At 44.7% G+C, this 21,298-nt stretch overlaps 1 protein-coding gene across 1 annotated transcript in view; it reads right to left on the reverse strand.

Moving 5' to 3' along the window:
* Positions 1-9,720: 9,720 nt before the first annotated feature.
* LOC128306984 (carbonic anhydrase-related protein 10) overlaps positions 9,721-21,298 on the reverse strand; it is a 35,732-nt gene continuing 24,154 nt past the window's right edge. Inside the window, exons 3-8 of the mRNA XM_053044674.1 lie at positions 17,689-17,825; positions 13,566-13,757; positions 10,803-10,965; positions 10,516-10,670; positions 10,193-10,333; positions 9,721-9,967 (exon numbers count right to left, since the gene is read on the reverse strand). Of these exons, the coding sequence (XP_052900634.1) occupies positions 9,839-9,967; positions 10,193-10,333; positions 10,516-10,670; positions 10,803-10,965; positions 13,566-13,757; positions 17,689-17,825 (917 nt within the window). The 3' untranslated portion in view covers positions 9,721-9,838. The remainder of the gene's footprint in view (positions 9,968-10,192; positions 10,334-10,515; positions 10,671-10,802; positions 10,966-13,565; positions 13,758-17,688; positions 17,826-21,298) is intronic.

Genomic DNA, 21,298 nt, shown 5'->3' on the forward strand with positions numbered 1-21,298 from the left:
CCAACATTTGTCGGTACAATCGGTAGATGGGACTGCCGAGTACACCCGGGATAAGGTGACTTTTCACGGTTCGGAGGAGGAAATGTCTCCCAATCAATGTGAATCGCAATTTAGATTCAGTGGCTATCAAGACGACCTTGTCGTCTTGCTCTGGGTCTCTGATCTTTTGACTCTCAAGGCACTCAGCCCAGTCTTCTCTCATTCTCTTTGGGCGGTGCTGAATCTTTCCTTTATTATTCAGGTGCGACTATCGCACCGTTGGTTACAATTTAAATTGTACCAACACAATGTTGTTGATAATGATGATGATGATGATTTATATAAATACTTTCAAAAGAAATTGTGGAAGTCAGTTGTGCTTTTGAAATTTTGAAACCAGGGTCTATTGCCAACATTTGTCGGTACAATCGGTAGATGGGACTGCCGAGTACACCCGGGATAAGGTGACTTTTCACGGTTCGGAGGAGGAAATGTCTCTCAATCAATGTGAATCGCATTTTAGATTCAGTGGCTATCAAGACGACCTTGTCGTCTTGCTCTGGGTCTCTGATCTTTTGACTCTCAAGGCACTCAGCCCAGTCCTCTCTCATTCTCTTTGGGCTGAGCTTAATCTTTCCTTTATTATTCAGGTGCGACTATCGCACCGTTGGTTACAATTTAAATTGTACCAACACAATGTTGTTGATAATGATGATGATGATGTTCTATAAAGGTACTTTCAAAAGAAATTGTGGAAGTCAGTTGTGCTTTTGAAATTTTGAAACCAGGGTCTATTGCCAACATTTGTCGGTACAATCGGTAGATGGGACTGCCGAGTACACCCGGTATAAGGTGACTTTTCACGGTTCGGAGGAGGAAATGTCTCTCAATCAATGTGAATCGCATTTTAGATTCAGTGGCTATCAAGACGACCTTGTCGTCTTGCTCTGGGTCTCTGATCTTTTGACTCTCAAGGCACTCAGCCCAGTCCTCTCTCATTCTCTTTGGGCTGAGCTTAATCTTTCCTTTATTATTCAGGTGCGACTATCGCACCGTTGGTTACAATTTAAATTGTACCAACACAATGTTGTTGATAATGATGATGATGATGTTCTATAAAGGTACTTTCAAAAGAAATTGTGGAAGTCAGTTGTGCTTTTGAAATTTTGAAACCAGGGTCTATTGCCAACATTTGTCGGTACAATCGGTAGATGGGACTGCCGAGTACACCCGGGATAAGGTGACTTTTCACGGTTCGGAGGAGGAAATGTCTCCCAATCAATGTGAATCGCATTTTAGATTCAGTGGCTATCAAGACGACCTTGTCGTCTTGCTCTGGGTCTCTGATCTTTGGACTCTCAAGGCACTCAGCCCAGTCCTCTCTCATTCTCTTTGGGCGGTGCTGAATCTTTCCTTTATTATTCAGGTGCGACTATCGCACCGTTGGTTACAATTTAAATTGTACCAACACAGTGTTGTTGATTGTGATTGTGTTGTTGTCATTCTGATACCATTCAGGAGCCACATATTCTGGAAAAGTGTATGTCTAGGAAAAGTACACCTTTGGTTACAATTTAAATTGTACCATCAAGCTGTTGTTGATGTTGGTTTTGCAATTGATACTGTTTAATTGGTCGTATGGTCGTGATTATTAAAATATTGAATACTCATTACTCAATTTAATTTCAAAGCATTGCCTTGTCGTGGTTGTGATGGCTCGATTTGTTGTCATTGGTTGTTGGTGTAGTTTTGACCGAACATATAAGTCACTGCTCCCTATATTTTAGTGCCTTTCTCTTTCAATGCTAGATCTTGAAAAAAGTAGCTTAAAGTGAACGAGCCGTTAAAGGAATCTTACCACAATCCCGGATGCAGCGTAGCGGTGCACGTTGGAACGTTCGGTGGTTCGTTTTATAATTTCTCTTCCTTCTTCCCGTACTATAGTGGATACTCTTCCACCATACTCTAAGGTAACTCTAAGACCGTCCCTCAGTCGTAGTCTCCATTAGGTTAGGTCAGGGAAACTTTTGCTTGTTGGGCCAAAAACGTAACCATGTACCTTCTGCTTTGTGCCTGCTGGTCTGTATGTGACTGTGTGTTGGTTCATCGAAAAATCCCACCAGCATTTGACCGGTGCGCCTCTTCTAGATCGCAATTTGTACATCAATGATGTTGGTCCTCAGTCTTCGTCCTTTGCAGTTTAACTCTCTGCCTACGGGCTGGAACACCGTAGCGGGCGGGTTTGAGACGCTTATAATTAAGTCGAATTTCGGCAATACACCAGTACAATCGACATTGTTGTGACCATTGCGGGGTTGGCTGGCTGGTTTAGGTGGAATCGCACTGGAACACTGAAGGTGCTGCGACATTAGGGTGGCATTAAAATTCTTGTATTCTACCTTTAATTTCCCCCATTGCGTGGTTCTGTGTGTGTGTGCCATAACTAGCATGTGTTGGTAGCTTTTAATGGAAGTTTTCCTTTTGTCTCTTCGACCCTTTCCGTACGGCTCCGTATGATGGTAAACGTCGTCTATGAAGCCTGCCTGTGGGGGTATTATCGAAAAACTATCTTAAGCTACTTTTGGTGCGATAATAACGCAATGCTGCAGGGGTGCATTTGGATGGTGTGGTGCGATAGCGGAAGGTTGAGAAGATAGTTCCGACTTGATAATGCTTAATCCGCTTCCCAGTCCTCGATTTCGGTTCGCCCGGGTGTAGCATTGCGGTTAGCAGAGGAGTTTCTTTCCTGGCTGTGTGTTTTGATTTTTTGCTGTTGCTAGCCTTAATCTCTGTCTCCCGAGAACCGGTCAGCTGCAAAGGGGGGGGAGGGAAAGAAAGTGTAGAACTCAAGTCCTGTAGGATATAGTGGCTTAATGAAGATCCCTGCCGCGGTGTGTTGTGATGGTGCGGAGAAATTGCGGATAGGTTGATAGAAGTTTTTTGGCAGAAGGAAAAGGAAGGATTTGATGTGGAATGGTAGTCACGCTATAACCGCACATCCACCCCGGCACAGCGGCACACTTCTACACATATAAATAAATACACAGGCAAGAAACTCTCTCGCATAAAGCGGACAGAGCGCGTTACGGTTCGGTTGCTAGGGAGCGCGCGGTGTAAACCTCTTCTCACCGGCGTTGATTGCAACTGGCATGTGTCTCCCAGTGCCAACTGCCACCAGTCATCCTTCCCTCGTTTTTCGGAAGAAAACCTGAAAAACAGCAAAAAGCAATAAAATTCACCCCTTACCGCGCTTACACCGGCCACACTTGGCCGAACCAACCTGTGCATGACCTGTGGCCGATTGGTGACGATTACTTGCGAAGAAGCGGCAACATACAACTTTCCCCGAATGCCTCCCCCCCCCCCCCACCACTCGACTTTCTTGCTGGACCGGAAGTTAACCAGCATCAAGCGTGTTTCCTCTTTCGTTTACCCATCTTTACATCCCGCGCGCCTCGAGTATAGAGTCCCCCACTACTGCGGGTGGGCGATGTTGGTACGATAGAATCGGTTTTGGTTTTTGATTGTCTCTTGAAGGTTTGCCGTCTGTTACGGTGTGACCGTTGCTTTGCCCGACAGCATTAGCCTGGTTAAAACCCTTCAAACCAGCTACCACCAAGACACAGCTCCACCGACAACAAAAAATAGCTTTTTGCTCTGCGCATTGCATACAGTCAGGGGTGCATCGAGACACGAATGACACTAGAACGAGACGCTCAGCATAACGTGGAGTCGCTTTACATTATTGTTGATAGCGTTTTCGTTGCAGCTTGTTTGGCGCTGCCTAACCAGGTTCCCAATGTCACCTGGGCGGTAATCGTGCAGTGTGAACCTTAACCTCAATATTTAGCTACAAAAGCGTCCAGTTCGGTAGTTTGGGTTCTGTTTTTCAGTCACTCGCCAGGAGGAGGGATGAGAAATTCAGTGGTGAAAATGGCAGAAGACCTTTCGGATAAGAAGTGTTTTAGAACTTTACCGTGCGGTTTCTTTTACCTTTCGAGCTGAAATGAAAAAAACACTGCTGCTTTTGTTTCGTTTTTTTTTGTTATGCTGTGTTTTGCTTTCATCCTTTAAATATGTACTTCGTTTCACTTTACTTGTGTGGTTGTTTTGTGTTTTTTTTTGGGCAGCTTTTCGCTGCTTTAGCTGGGAGTTTCATGTTCATGTGGGTTGTGTTGGGTTGTGGGGTCAACAAATTTGATTCGCCACCATGCTTTTCTACTACGTAGCCGCACTCTCTTCCTCCCGTTGTGAGCCGGCTTTTTCAACTTTTCTTTTGCAAGCTTTTGGGACGGGGCTTATGAACCTCTCCCTTTTGTATGTGTGTGCCGTTTGAGTCGCTTTTCGGTTACGAAGAGGCGACGTTACGATCGCACGTGTATGTGTGTGAAATGTGCACCGGTTGAGTTAGTTCGTCCAAATGAAAGCTTCTTGTTTGTAGTGTTGTTTCTCTTTCACGAGTTTCTCCTGCTGTTGGAGGAAACAATCGTCCTACGAGTACAGGATGGTCGCTGCATTAAGGGCTGACCTTTCGTTGGATTGCACCGGTTGCACCTTGCAGCCAGGTTCTGGCCGCGCCCCAACCGTCCCCATCTTCTTCTTGCCGCGCGGGTGCAAACCAACGGCCTCTGCTACGTGCAATAACAGTTTGTTAGGAAGTTGTCTTATTTACCGTCAATTTCAATTGCTTTTTTGTAATGAACCTACCATTTCTAGCGCTTCGCCGCGGTACCTGAGCGTGTGCCGTGGTTAAAGTGATGAGATGGAAAAACTTTCTACCCAATCCCCCGTCCTTCTGTGCACCGCATCGAAGCATTCCTTGGACAGCAGTGCATGAACAGCTTGCCACAACTGGGAAGTGGTAAAGTTTTCTACCGGGTATTAAAGTTCATGATTAACTTAAGCGTCTGCTTGCAGTTGTTTCATCACACCCAACCCCTTTACACCCAAATCAAGCAAAGAGTGCAGTACAGTATAGCACCCCAAAAGGTAACTCTGCGCAACCTCGAAACAAAATCGTTATCCAATGATTTATCGAGCATAATTTGAAGCGAATTTTTTTTTATGAGATGTTAAAGAATGCTTACTAGAAAAGCAATGATACCAAACTAGCTCGATATATTAAAACAGTATTTTGCTGTGCTCTATCTGCAAACGGTGTGTGGTACACCCTGTCGAGTAAATGCCATACAACAAGTTCATATAAGCGCCACTGGGCGCACTCAGTTAGGTGAGCGAATAGAAACGCTGGTAACTCTTTCACTCACAACCCAACACGAATTGCAAATGCCCATACGTGCTCTAGTGGCATTTTATCGCTAGGGAAAATCAAATAAAATAAACTGCTAGCACGTTCGTCTCTTACCGCAGCATTGAAATCTTCTCTAACCCGATGGCAAGAACGTCCGCGTTCAGGATGGTGTTGTTTCGAATTTTCCCGATTTCTTTCCATTTGTTCCAGCACACATATCACGCATTGGGGGGGAGGAAAAAAAAAAGGGAAACACATACAATCTTCACAATGGAGTATTCCGTTGGCACCCGGCCGCACGGTTTGCTTGTATTTTATAACATCTTGTTGTTTTCTTTTTCCACCCTTTCGGTTTACGATTTTTCGCCCATCCTTTCTTTAACGATAATTCGTTTTTTTCTTGTTTCTCGCATGATCTCGCGGCAATTGCTAGTGCAGGGTTTACATTTTCGCCTCCGTTGGTTGATTTGCTATTCTGCTGCTGGTACAGAGGATCCCTTTATAATAGGCCTAAGTGTTCGAGTAGGATGCCGTTGTTTGGCTTCTCTTGGTTTTGCTTGTTTGTTTGTTTTTTTTTTTAACTTGCGTTTAGTACATTTGTTTGATGGCTAATACCAGTAATTGTGTATAGTTATGTGTTGTTTTCGGTTACCATTTTGTTAAGGGGGTACTATGTTTGGGTTACAACTCTTCTTTCCCTTCCGTTTTCATCTTTCGCTCATTTCGTTGGTTATAAAGCTTAATTGAATGTGGCCAGCAAAATGTTCTGGCACGAAAACAACAGCTAACGTAACAATTTAATCAATGTTCAACAGAGCTTTTTCATATTCATGGAAGAAACATAACGTGTGCCGCCGATGTTTCTGTGGAAAGGTCGCTTTGTGTTGCTCCTGGAAGCACTATTAGACACGCATTGTAATACGGGAAACAACGCAGGCTGTTTCGATGAATTACAAGAAAATAAAAACCTATTTAAGCTTTCTTTTCTTCCCTCGCACATTTTGGCATCGTAAACTTTCGAGAAAGGGAAGAAAAATGAGCAATAAATAAACGCAAAAATCAATTAAAATAAAAGAACAATAACATTTTTGTTATTAATATCTAATAGTTCAAAAGCATTCCTTTTGTGCTATGTAATATTGTTTGTTTTACGCCACGAAACAACAGCTTTCTTTAGAGACGATTGAAGCGTTTCATAATATTGCTGAAAAATATTAATTGAAAATAAAATTAAAAACCAATATCAACGATAATTTTCCCTCCAGTGCTGTGGCACTACAGGGTTTCCGCAGGTTTACCGGAATGTTGTTTTGCTCGCACATCGCAATTGACTTCTTCAGGCAATTGTTAAATCATTTAAAACGATGACACTGTAAAGCCCAACGGCTACCATTGTAGCAAAAGATTATTGTTGTTATTATTGTTGTTATTATTGTTGTTGCGATTGGACCCTTTCACTAGTGGTACAGCGTACAGAAACTACCTTTCTATTTCTACTCTGTTCACATCGATAGCAAACGGTGTACCCAGCAGCAACAACCATTGTTTTGTTTTTGCAGTTCGGTTACATTTGTTATCTTCATGTGTTGTACAATTTAGTAACAACCTGAAAAAGTCAACAGCTCAGTGCGGATGCCATTAAATGCTTCGAAAACCCCTGCAGTGTTCGAAGCATCACTTCGGTGCAAATAATTATTATTCACGACAGCACACGCGGTTTGATTAAGGGTTACATATGTTATATTAGATCCCTGTTTCACGTTTGTCGCACCGGGATTAAGAAATAGTCATGTCCTTGTGCCCCCGAAAGTATGTAAACCAGCAGGACAAAATGTTCTTATTACGGTTGCTGCTTGCGTGTGATTTTGCAACGTTCCAAATATATTATTTCATTTTCCATTTCCCATTCCATTTCCTCATTTCCCACAGAAAAAAAAAACTTATCAACCCTTGTACATTATATATTTCTTTCTCTTTCTTTTTGACTGTGCTTGCGTTGATGGCTACGGTAGCGTTTACGTTTAACAATGTGTATAGTTTGCATTGATGTTGTGGTGTATCTTAGTGTAAAATGCATTACACTTTAGCTACGATCCGACACCGAATCGAGGCATTTATTTGCTCTTTCTAGCATATCGGATACCACTGTTTTGCTGTACACCAGTAAAAAAATTTGAATGCCAGATAGGACGGAAAACAAAACTAATATCATAAATAAGTAAATAAAGACCACCAACACGTCTTTCCACACGGCTCAACACTTTACGGGCACGCGCCGGCTCGGCACGGTAATACTGCTTCATGGTATTAATATTTATCGCCTGTTTAGCTCGTTAACGATTGCAATTGAGAGGGTGTCTGCACAAAACACGTCTGCAGCGTTATATCGACTCTATTTAGCGCTAGTCGCGTTGCTGCCCCCCCCTTTATGCTGCTTTAAATGATGAGGAAGCAGAACACACAGGGCTCGCATACCAGTTGAACAGTGTACCCGGGGACTAGTTTATATATATATACATACGTTTGCTTGCTACTCGCCATTCAGTAGTAGACAAATCCCTCCCCTACCCCCCCCCCTCCCCACATTGGTTGGCTGTATTAGTTAGGTGCCATTTGCTATTATTGTTCATCGTTCTACCGGGTTTTTGTAGTCTGTGCTGCAAATTGCCCTGCTCCTCGCTATGTTTCGCTGGAAAGGTGCGTTTGCATTTTGAATATATATATTCCTTCTGTTTTTTTTTGTTTTATTGCCACCCAATTTTCGCTCTACAGATATATACAACAAATAGAGACCGCGAGCAGACAAGCACGCGAGCACGCGCGCGCGTGCCACTCCATCTGTTTTGACAACTTTTCGGCATCCGGCAATTGACAGTTTGACAGTACGTCAAGCGGGTAGTAGAGTACCGCGTTGTGAAGGGATTAAGTTGACAGCAGGCTTAATTGCACCGCGTTAGCTCGCCAGCGAAACGGTTACCGAATTGAGTAGTAGAAATTGGGATATACTGATTGCATAGTCTCGTTTAAGCGCTTTGTGTGTATGTGTGTGTGTATTTTTTTTTTATTTTTAATTTTTGGGTGACTGTTTTTCGTTTTGTTAGTGAGTGAGTGCCCAGTTTTGCTCAGTTTTTCCGTTCCTTGTTCTATGTTCCATCCACTTTCCACTCTAGAAAGCTCCACAAACATCCCGTAGCTCGGCGCACATTATCGTTGATTTTGGATTTTGATACATTGAGGGTAACACCTTTCTGTTAAATAGTCGCAAAGTTATGCAAACTGCATAACATAAATCGTTTAATGAGCAGCTATTATTCGCTTTTCGCTGCTGTTTTGTAAGCAAGGCATTGCAACCTGTACATTCTGCTTCTCTCCACCCTTCCCTCCGCTCCGCTCACCCTGAATTATGGTGGGAAAATTGTCCCCAACCCTCACCCCCACCCCAAACACACGATGCATTTCTTCGCCAGTTTTTGTTTTCACATTTCCATTTTTTTTTATCATTATTGTCCACTGGAAAGAGGCGACTTTGCGCTCTTGCCGTTTTGTTTTTCCTTTTTGTTTTTTTTTTGGTTTTGCTGGAACCCTCCTACCCCCTCCCCCCCCCCCCCCCCGGCGCACCCACAAGGACGCTGCAAAAAGGCGTAAAAAGAAAACAGAAAACAAGATTTCCCAATTTTCCTTCCATTATGTATCGATCGGTTCGGTTTGTTTGCCTTGTCCGCGCCCGGTCCAGCCTTATCTGGCCTGGCAAACAAATCGATTTATATTTCTCTGCTAATAATAGTTTACTATCTTATCCTTCCTTTTAAGACCTTTCTCATATTGTTTTATTTTTGCTTTTGTTTTTTTGTTTTAATTTTTTTCGAGGAAGGTTTTGTATGAATGACCTTTTCTTTGTTTACATGGTTAATGATCCGCCCTCGTCACCATTCCGTCCGTCCTGTCCTGCTATGGATCATGTTTGGCATCCATTCGTAGACATATCATAAGAATTAATTATTAGTTTACAATTACGGCTGCTTTCGAAGCAATGAAGTGTTTGCTATAATGAGCGCTTTGCGGAAGAGTACACCATGGTACGCCAAGGTATACCTTTTTTTTTGCTGGTGGATGCTTCTGTTGTGTTTTGCATTCGTGTTATTTTCATAGTATTCTATTTGTTTCACTATTGGAGTAGGCATTTCTATGCATATGCGTATGTGTATTTATAAGTATATGCTTCTGTATAATAGGCAATGGTTTAATTTTGTTTTGTTTGTGTGTGTGTGTGTGTTTTTTTTTGTTTGATTTTTGCTTAATAATTCCACTAACGCTTGTTTGTTGCTGCCCTATAGATAAGGAGAGTTAGCATGTAAACGAGTAAAGAGGGCGAAACGAAATGTGGGGTGTTCGGGGTGGGCGAGGGAAAGGCATTACTATACGTACGGTATTGGAACGGTAGAAAAATCCCACCCCCACAACCCCCCCCCCCCCCTCAGTAGCAGCAGTCACACGTCAGTCCGCGCGCACTGCTGCCATCATCCCACTGCTGCTCCCTAGCCGGTGGCGCGCAGCAGCCTGGTGATGCGTTCGGGCTGTCGGTACACCACGTAACGGACCCTGGTGCCACTATGGAAGCGAATGGAACACGCTCTCTACGTCGGGAAGCCCTCGTTCGCGGCCACGCGCCGATATCTCGGACGTCCAGCGGTTCGCCTTGTAGTACATATCTTTGTACATCGTCGGGCAGCTTTGTGTCTGCGCGAGATGGAGAGCCCAAAACGAAGTACAGAAGAAAAAGAAGAAAAACGGGGATTATAAAAGAAACCAAAGCAAAGAAAAGCAGGAGCTCGCAGCCCACTGCATGATTCGAGATGAAGCGAAATGGCGGAGATTAATCTGTTCTTCTCATTTGCTGGAATGATGGGAGAGGGGAGGGAGGAGAAAAAGGGGAGAAGTTTGAGAGGGGGTGATAGTCCTCACCTTGCTGACGCCCGTATTGGCAAAGTCGATGTTGGTCCGCACGGTACGGTGATGTAGCGCTTGCAGCGGCCGAGCATTATTGCCTAGCGGTGCTTTGGGCGTTTGTTCCGAGCCCTGCATTAACTTTCGCAGCGCATAGAGCTGGCAGCCCGCAAAGGTCGAGGAAGGAGAATGAAAAACACGATAGGGAGAGAGAAAGAGATAGATTTTACTTCACACGTACATTCGCGTAGGTGAGTTCCAGTGTAGATGAACACCTTGTTCTCGCCTGCAACTTAACTTGCAGGGTTTTGCGTCCCACCTTTGCCATTACACACACTTACCTCCTGCTTGGTGATGTAGATGGGCTTATTGAGGATAATCCAAACCGTACTTTCCCAGCAGCCAGGATGTGTGGTCGAACCCTCGTACGTCATGTACTGTTCCGTGTTCGGCAGCAACGATCGCAACGAGATATGCCGGATCGGCGTGGAAGATCCTGTCGGCCGATTAGTGGTAGCGCAACGATGTAATATAGAGAAGGGGGGCGGGGGGGTGGATGGGTGGAAAGACCAGGGGGAATTAATCGCGAGGACGCAATAATGGAGAAGGTTTCTGGTCTGGGGTTTACCTTTGTACAGGACTTTATTGAAGGCGCTGGTAATTATCCGCAGCTCCGGATTAGGCGTATCGCCGATCTGCAGCATTAGCGAAATACCGACGATGCCCTGGGCCTTGTGCTGTGCCTCGGACATGTTGTGGTACAGCTCCTTGTTGAAACCGTACAGCTGAATCTACGGCGGTACACATACAACACAATTGTATACGATTTGTGTCCATTATTGGTGGTCATGAACGTTGAAAATCGAGCATTCAGAAAAAAAAGGAAAGGAAAAGGAAAGAAAACGGAATGGACACCCTCCAGCCATCCACCGGGAAAATCGGATTTCCCCGCGCGTATAAAAGGACGAGAAAGCCCCCTCCCCTCCCCCTTATTCCCCTCGCAAAGAAATGGTAGATAATAAAAATGTAAAATGAAAACACAAGCTGCATCCATCGGCAGGTTTGGCCGGAAGTTGATTGTACCGCGGGTTATGGTGGAAGGAAGGGGGATGAAAGAAGAACTATCGGGAAACAGAAAGAACAGGCGAATGCAAGCGCCTGTATGTCGATATGAGCTACCAAACATTCCCCCCCCCACCCACCACACCCCTGAACACGAAAAAAAATAACACTTACCCTTACCATGTGAGAAGGGGGATGAAAACCGACATGGGTGTTGGTGAGGAGAAATCAACGTTAGCAAACCCGATAAAAAGCCACCGATAAGCGGGAAGTCATAATCGTTAAAACAGTTTTCCTCCCACCCTTCCCCACCCACCAACCCGGTCGGTTGGCCATTTTATACCACACGGAAGTTGGAAATGGCAAAATGGTGGCTTGTGCTTGGTCCGCTCGTCGCGCAATCTGGAGGGAAAAACGACAAGCGATACACACACACGCACACGGTCCATTGACCGAAAACTATTACCTTTTTTGGGGAAAAAAATGGCAGACATTAACTTCCGTCACCTAGCACCCACAACAACCCCTTTTCTAAAGTAACTTCATTCCGCCTATCGTACTGTACGATGATGCGTTATCGAACAAGATGACTCGCTTGCATAAAATTACACACTATTAACATTGACCAGCCCTTTCCACACACACACACACATAAACAGGCATATTCTTCCGGTCATTCATTTCTTTTGCCGTCGGCTATTTGGAGTGATTGTTGTAAGATTTTTTTTTTTGCTGGCTTTATTCCATTCTCCCTGTTCGCCTTATATTATCCACTTTAAGGTGATTTTTAAGGCGAAAGAAAAAGAACAACACCCTCTTGCTTGCGGCATTGACTTAACAAGGTTTCTTAAGATTTGTTTTCCCAATCAGTGCGGCAATGGGAATGCCTTGCTTCGGAAGCCCAGGAACCTTACGATGAGTGAAGAAGAGGGAAAAAAGGTAATAAGCGGGCACCTTTATGAAGGCATCAAACAGCTGCTGTGAAGGGGTTTGTTGGCTGGAGTTAAGCGGTTTCACTTCCGGGAAGGAATTTTTACGATGTTTCACCCCCCCCCCCCCCCTCCTTTCCATGTTGGCCTTTTGCTATGCTCCGGATGGGGTCAGTAGTGTTGGGGTTGGTACGGCTTTTTCCCCAGTGCGGGGAATCTCTTGGAGAGGGTGGAGTTCATCGCTACCGGATGATAAAGGAGGGGACGATGTGGAGATGGTGAAACAATTTTAAACTTCTCCATAAGGTAGAAGAGAACAAAAAAACCTCGAGAAAAATAGCACAACGGTTATTTGTTGGGAGGGAGAAAATGAGAGACATCGCGCGATGTGTTGTGCCGTTCGCAAAGCAAAACGAAATCACGATAAGGACTACTCGCGCGCGCACGGGTAGTATTTGTTAGATGCAACACGCGACACTCGGCACCCCCTCACGCCCTGGTTTTTCCATCCCGGGTGCGAGAAGAATGTCATAATGGTGTGCTCGGTCGGTCGCGTTTGCCACCGGCAGTGGCACCGGAAACGTGCGAACGTGAAACTTATTTACATAACGAGTTTATAGGGCCTCTCCCCACCACCCCATCTGTGCCCTCCAGCAGCTGCTAAAAGTTGGGAGCATCGGAGGGAGATATAACACATGGTTGTGTGAAGCTAAAATCTGGCTTTAAAGTTGGTACTTCCAATTCTATTTGTTTATGCTGTTGTGGGGAGTTGTTTGTTTTTCGATTTTTTTTCTCTCCCCAGACAGGGGTTGTCTGCAGCTAACATGCAACTGCATTCAAACTCACTGCATACATACAACACTCCGAGAGCGCAAAGGCTAAGATAAAGTACTGCACAGGTAGCAACGGGATCACAGGAAAGGGCGCACGTAAAAGCACCTGACACTGGCAGATAATGAAGCAGAACGAGACTCTGTGCGAGCTGCAAGGTGGAGCAAACTCCTTTGTGGTTGAGGATGTGTTTCTTTGCCTGTTGGAAGAAGTCACTACAAGACCTGGTGGGAAATGGAAAGTCGCGCCCCACAACAAACGCAGAGTCTTGTTAATTAAGAAGGCTAATTTTGTTGTGCGAGTTGTATACCTTCAGGTGCATTTATTTGGTGGGGAATATCTTGGAGAATTCTTGTTTAATTCACTCTTTAATGCGGTGAGCAGTGTATTTAATATAAATTTTAAATCGTCCACAAAAATGGCTCGAGTTCTTTGGGATCGTCTGAGTGGCTCGTGTCGAAGTTCTTCTTTTTGCCAGTTGAGAATACTAAATCACACTAGAAATCTACTTAAACAAAAATGAAAGTACAAAAAGAACAGACGAAAAATAGGCGGAAATGTTAGCTTACCTCACCGGGGAAACTGTACCCGTGGATGTGATGTTCCGAGCCCTGATTGTTGTCCGTACCGTAGTGGAAGTAGATTTCCTCGAACTGGTACCGGTAGGCGAGTGGACCGCTGGAAATATTTACATGTTGTTTGGTGTCCTTCTCCACCCGGAAGACCAACGATTGGCCGGTGTTGTACAGCGTGCCCGATATCTGCAACGGAATGTAGCAGTATACCGGCCGTATGTCATAAAAACTGTATACCGTGATCTTTGTTTATTTTGAAATTTGATTTCTGTCTTGTTCTGAAATGGCTATGATCATGTTGTTAGCCGAATGTGTCACATAATGTTTGATAAGTGTTCCTGATTATCATCGTTTCCTTTTTCTTATGATTTAATTTGACCTATTCTTCGTCAATTTGATCCCGCATCTTCTGTCTCTGTATATTGATTTACTGATCTCAATCAGTCATCCACGCGATCTTTTGACTCTCACGGCACTCAGCCCAGTCCTCTTTCATTCTCTTTGGGCGGTGCTGAATCTTAATGTTGCATGTTTCAATGTGCGTGTTTCAAATCTGAACCTGTATTTCGACTGCCAAAATCCACTTTTATAAAATCCTAGGCGAACTTTCGTGCTAACCCAAGGTTGACGGTCAGTCGCTTCAGTAGTGTTCGTCTACATGTGCTAAATCGTTTACGCATGGATTGTTACGCTCGAGGTATTACTAATATTTCCGTTGACCGTTGACACATAGCCCGCCAATTAACTAACCAAAAGATGATGATGATGATTTTTTTTTGTGTTTAAAATTTGAAATGCACAAGAAGTAAATAAATTTAAGAAAAAATAAATAGAATGTGACTGCATTTATTTGAGACCCGCGCGCGTTCAATGGGCTTTGGTTGAAGATTGACATAAAGGTTTAGATGAACACAACCTGCTTTTGGGTGGTGGAAATCGTATGTCTATGTCATAATGTTTGATCAAACACCTATTCGTTTAGCTAGATGTATTCAAATACCGACGGATAGCTCGAATATCTCAATTCAATGCAGGGGTATGTGGTGGGCTTCATCATCATCATCATCAATAAAGTAAATCATTCACCATTATGTGCGCGGAGGGCCAGCTCAGAGATGAACAAGCGCTATGCTATTCCAGTTAAAATGGTTTTAATTTACCGTATCGCGAGTCGGAAGCTATGAGAAAAAACTCCCGACGAGAATTCTGAATTCACCGGACGGACACCCGAAAAGTAATGAAGAAACAAAATGAAAACTCTACCTAACCAGCCCTAGATCGACCGGCGAAGGAGTGGAACGTAAGATAGTAAAGAGAAACACACACAAAAACACACCCAAACACACCGATTTATTCCATTGTGTCTTGTCTGTCACGAAGGTGTTGATGCGAAAGATGGGGTAGCTGCTCTAAACGTTGGGGGAGGAAAGACAAAAACAGGAATAGAACCATGCCTCGATGCCGGATGGTTTCATCAAGCTAAAAGTTTTCAATCCTCTCCTTCTCGCACACACACACACGAACATCGCACACCGTACCGGAAGCAGCACACCCCCCCCACACCACCACCACGACAATGGAGCAAGTGCAATGGAAGGACCCTTTTTATGGCGGTTGCTTTTATCCGAATGAGTGCTCATTTTCAGGTTGTTATGAATTTCATTTCATTGCTGAAATTTTATTATCATTGAATGCTGTTTTCATTCACCGGCATTTACCGCCCTTCCTCTACCCTCGCAACCCTTATACCCCCCCCTATCTACCCCTTAGAATACCGTCGTGTTTTGCTTCCTTCTCGGCTGTTGCCATCGTCATCTTTCAACGCCGTTCTTTTTTCTTTTTTTTTCGTCTCGCCCCAAAAAAGGGGGCGACGATGATGACGACTTTTATGCTCGCAAACTGATTTCTGGGTGGTGGGGTGTTCTGCGTTTGAATGTGAGAAGAAAATCGTTACGCTTGCTGTTTATTGTAAATGTTGGCACGTGAAAAAGGGGGGGGGGGGGGGCAGAGATTTTCCGAACGTTGGCCCAGCGTTTGGAGAGTATTTACCTTACAGCAATGATATATTCCTTCTGCTTTGTACCGAGTGGTGTATTTGTCTCTCTGTGTGTGTGTATTTTGATGTGGTTTAATGCAGTTACTACTGTGGCAGTTTTCTTCTGGTCTACCGTTTTTCAAAGGAGGTTTGGTTTGTCTTGCTCCAAATTTTCCACTCAGTTGCGATTGTCACGCATCTTAAGGGGTGACTGGGGTGGTTTTTTTGTTGGGATGCGTGTTTGGGGTTGGGAGGAAGAATAGGGAAGACATGGAAATACCCACCCCGGTACTGAACGCACGGAAAACAGTACGGAAGCGCCACCCCTTTCCACATTCACCCCGCGCGCCGTGTACGTGCCCTTGACAAGGATTTCACTACAGCCAATCCACAAACCCCCTAAAGGAATCTGTGTTGATTCGTTTTTGTGCATTTTTGTTTCGTGTATTTCCTTGTTATTTTTTTTTTTTTAACATCTTCAAACCCATTTCCCTGAGAAGAAAGCAAAAAAAAAAGATTCCGTCTATCCTGGCTCCATAACGCGCGTTGTTGATGGAGCAGGGCAAAAAAAAACACACGCAACACCACTTTTTCGTCCCAGGGTTTTTTTTGTTGTTGTTTTGTTTTGTTTTGCGAACTGAATTTCGAAGACTTCAATGTAGGTGAAGACAACAAAATGAAGAACCAAAAAAAAAAAACACACACACACTGTCTCAAAATACATAATCAAATTTACGCGACTCCCCTAACAGCCCTAACGCGCCTCCAGGGGCAGTCGGAACTCGTACTCACCCTGTGAACGGTGGAGTGTAAAAGATGGGGGTGAGTTTTACGGCGAAAAGTTCCAGCTCCAGTGTGGGAACACACACACACAGAATGCGTTCCAATCTGGTTCCAATCTTTAGAAATAGGGATGGTAATTCAGCTGGTTAGCTTCTTGCTTTGAATTTTTTTTTCTTCGGATCTCTCTTCGCTTGCTCATATCCTTACACCTTTCCTGTATCGAGACTATCTTATCACGCGTGTGTGTGAAGTGGGACTGAAATTGACGGTGTACCGAACCGGATGCGGATGTACGCGGGTGTGATTCAATATTCTCAATCGATTTTAGGGACAAGGACACCAGGTTCCGGGGAGTGGGAGGGGTAGTCTCGGAATGGGGCAGGGAGGGGGGGGGGGGGGGGCAAGAACTTCACACTAAACGAGGTAACTGACAGGGGGTTTGTTAAAGGCAAACGAAACGATAAGAGACAGCTGGTGGGTAGTACCGGTGGATGTGGCTGTAAATCTTTGTCCTTCCTTGAAACCCACCCTCCAACAGCTTAAACTCTTCGGTCTTTTCACGTTTCATTCATGTCGAACGTGTCGCCGCGCGGTGCATCAATGAGCCTCCGGTGCGTTATCTGCGGTCTGTAAGTCCTTTACCTCAAAACGCTATATAGCAGTGGCGATAAACGATGGAAATGGGATTTTGTCGGGTATCATCTTGCCCCCCCAAAACGGGAAAATATCCGTTTTTATTTTTTTCTTCAAAAGCAAAGCCACATGAAAGCCTACTACGCGCGAGCACTACCTTATGTGGCGTAGACACCACCGTTGAAGCATCATCATCCTTCTTTGCCGGTGGAGGAGTTTTTTTTTTTGCTTTTGCTTTTGCAGCTGGGTGTTTTTTGTTGAAGGAGAAGGTGGGAGGTTTCAGTTCACCAAGTAGCTAAGGACTCTTTACCAGTAATGCGCATTCCGTTCCGAACCTAGCCAGGGGTTCGTTCCATTCCTCAAAAGGAGCGTTCGGAACTAGGTTTGGAAATTTAGAACCGAACAGGTTCACGCGGAACTTGCCATGAAAATTTGAACCAGGCGCGCAGCAACATACCATACCAATCACCTTTTAGCGTTAATTCCATAAAATATATAGTTGGAGTTTTTAATACAGCTTCATATTCAATTCGTCAATCAGTAAATTAATATAGTAATCAGAATTCTTTATCGAAAGAACTTCAGTGTTCCGTTCCTTATTTTTTTCGGAACTTTCCCATCACTACTCTTCGTACACGAGGCTTCCCCATACTTGAAAACACTTACCTTGTGCTTGTCGATGTGCAGTGATCGAAGGTATGGATCAAACAGTAGCTTCTCCGGTTCCACGTTAATCGGCGACTGGCGGCGTCCTTTGTTGCACATGTTCCATTGTGGGTTGATGAGTCCCCAAAAGGCGGGTCCTGCGATAACGAAAGTTGAGCAAAAGCAGATAAAAATATACCGGGTCACCACCGCTAGAACATGATTTTTTTTTTTTTTTGGAAAATGGTTGTTAGGATATTCAGGGGTTCCCTCGCATTTATATTTTCCTCATGCCATAACTGGCTATATGGGCGTAAAACCAAAACGAACTTCCCCCAAGTACCACAGGTGTAGATTATTTTTCAGCGATTGAAATAGATACTGCCACTTGCTGGTACGGCTTTGTAAGAATAGGACTATTGCAACAGGACATTCAACAGGAATTTAAAGTTAATTGGGCAGATAGGTTTATTTTTTGTTGATGATGTTGAAGTCTTAAGTAGTATATATCTATTAACCGGAATACCTTTAATCCAAAACCGTTTGCTCACATAGCTGGACCAAACCGGAAGTGAAACAATTTGCCAAGTAGGGCAAAACTTCCCCCTTCTTCAATCGCTTCAATTTAATCGATAAACATTTAACAAGATCATCACCTCGGTTGAGGGAAGGTACAGGCTCCGAACGGAGCCTTTGCCGTCAATCGATTGCAAACAAATCCATTTCCTCTCTTATCCTAATAGCTTCACGCGGGTGAGCGGAAAGGGGAAGGATTCAGAGGGAATCCTTAGCAGTTTTGTGCAAGAACTTTATTTGCCGTGCTTAAAAAAGTTAAAGTGCAACCGCCCCCCGGGGTTAGAGTGTGCGCTCTCCTGTGGACTAAACCACTCAAGATGCCTGCTGTAAGCGAGATGCAGCAAAAGGTAAAAGAGAGAGAGAGAGAGATAGCGACAAAAAAAAAACAAACACTCCAACAATATTACACAACATACCGAGCAAGCAAAACCTCAGCAAAACCCCGGGCAGTGAAGCCGGTGCGAATCGAAGAATAATGCCAAAGTTTTCGAATACCAAATTAAATTCCTTTACTGTGCGAGCGTTCCGGCCGTGTCTTGCCGCCGGTTCCCCTCGGTGATAGTTAGTCTCGGTTGGTGGGAGGAATTGGAAATTCCGTGCCGGGTGGGGGGAGGGGATAACAGCGTTTCGTTGTTGTTTGGCTCCCTCTCAACGGAAGCTCGCGTCAGCCGCCTGTTCGGGCACGATCAAGTCTCGTCCTCGTGGTACGGTCTCCCAACGGGGGGGTGGCCTTCAAATCCTTTGGTGTGGTATTTTTCGGTGTATTGTGCAGTTAACATAATTATTCTACAAATAATGATGCTAATGCAATCGCGCTCGGGACAAAATCCATCCCCACCGCGAGGGATGGTTTTGTTAAATAATAAAAAAAGTGTTTTGTTGAAATTAGGAAGGTTCCGTTTGCCCCCAAAACGATCAACAATTGTTTGGCATTTGGTGTGCGCAATTTCATTAGCAGACACGTTCTTGTGCAAATGCTTGCAAAATCTAAACCCGGCATCCAAATGTCTCCATTCTGCGCTTTATTGGCAAACGCGCGCGGCGAATCTCTTGGTCGCGGATATTTCTATTCTTCCATTATTCTTCAGGTGCGCGCGGGTGTGCGACTTTGTTTTCGGGCATTGAAGTCTGTACGAATGCCCCCCCTCCCGAGGTATGAAAAATGGTGGGAAGGGTGGTTGGGAAGGAATTCGAAAGAGGGGGGGGAGAATGTGAGGCAAAGTCGCTTCCTGTCGTCGTCCCGTTGGCCAATTTTGGCTGTGCGTTCGGTCAAAGGCAATTATTGCTTTACGATGGTCTTATTTTTCCCCCTTTACCCCTTTAGATGAATCCGAGAGCATTCTCTCGAAGCCGCCAGGATTTGGTTTGCGCTTGTAAAATTCCTTAACCACCAGCTGGTTGAACTCTCGTTCCCCGAGAGAGAAAAAAAAACCCCTTTGAAATGAAAACGAAGCCCCGTGGCTTGGTAGGTAGAATGGAAATTTATCAATTCCATTTGTGTTTGCGAGAGAGAGAGAGAAAGAGAGCTCGAAATGGCAGGGCGAGAAAACCCGAATTGAGGTTGTCCCCCTGTCCGCTCCCTTCCATGTTGTTCTCCTGTACCGTGGAAAATTATATTTCTGTCGATTGGCCCGGAATTTGGCTTCCATTTTTAAGGATTCATTCAATTGCGATTTCGCAGACGGTGAGCAAATTCTACAGCACGACGAGGTGTAGAGTGAGTGTAACGCTGGGTAACCAGCTGTAGCAGCATTGTTTCTGCAAGCGGTTCCGGCAGTATGCCTGTGATGCTTTTTGCCGCCATGGCACAAACTTTGAATCTTCCTCCTGGCCCTGCCGGAAGTGGTGTGTGTGTGTGTGTGTGCGTTGGATGATGAATGCAATTTTTCCAACGAACGGTGGCCTCACATGTACCACGGTACTCGTGCGCAAAATTTAATTCTTTACACTCACGGTATCAAGATAATGGTGAATTGGCGGCACGTGGCAGTGTGCTGATGTTCCTTTGCGATTGAATTAAATCGTTTCAAAGTGAGCATGACAATGCACTTTTCACCCACTCCCCCCCCAAGTGTGCAGGGCTATATAGGTACAATGCAAAGTGTAAAATATCTCACGTGAATAGTCTCCTTTCGTGTTGCTAATTGCTTTAGGAAATTATTATTCCACGATAATGGAGGCGCCTGGTGCCTTACAAATGGAGGCGCCCGGTGCCTGGTACCATTTGAAGCAATTGGCTAATTGTGATTGAAGGAAGCTTGTTTGATCACATTTATAACCAGTGTCTAATAGATTCGAATGTGTTTGATTTTGTTTCAATCAATTTCGAGGGGCATTGTGCCTGACGGCACAATACAAATACAAATGCAAAACTTTTCCTATCGCACTTACCTATCAGCAGCAAGCTTTGCTGTGCTAAATATGCTTAAAATAGCCGAACAACTTTTTCCTTCCATGCCGTACCTGGTAAAGTAGAGAGGAGTACAGCAAAATTCTTCAGAAAGAACGGGTTGCCTTTGTGGACCTTCTTTGCTCGATAATCCAATATGAAACAATGCACGTATACACACGCGCTCTCGAGCCGCACGTAAGACACGGGCGATGAAATCAGGGCCCCACCCTTCAAGAAAAGTGCTTAAGCAGAACAACAACTTATGCTAAGTGAAAACAAACATGTGTTGCCAAACGAGCACGGTGTACTGCACACACCTGGGGTAGCCCTATGGAACACCCCCACCATAGCCTGCGGGGGGACACGGAAAGATTTAATGCAGCAAAGGCACTTGAGGCATCACGCTGGTGCAGAGGTGTGTCCCCCCGAGCCTGGAGGGGGGAGGGAAAAACGTGCAAGAAAATTGGAAAACAAGCACCACACACCACCACCACGTTTGTGATGTGAAGGCGGCGCGCCCGAATAGAAAAGAAAGACACAAACAAAACCGGACCCACACGGACGGAGGTGAAAGCGGGAGTGAGGGAAGGTAGTTTGAGAAACGACCCGAACGAAACCCACTTCAGCTCGAGCAGCGTTTGTTGATAAAGATGCCACCGGTAC

The sequence above is a fragment of the Anopheles moucheti genome, chromosome X (assembly GCF_943734755.1).
Source record: "Anopheles moucheti chromosome X, idAnoMoucSN_F20_07, whole genome shotgun sequence".
Taxonomy (NCBI): Eukaryota; Metazoa; Arthropoda; class Insecta; order Diptera; family Culicidae; genus Anopheles; species Anopheles moucheti.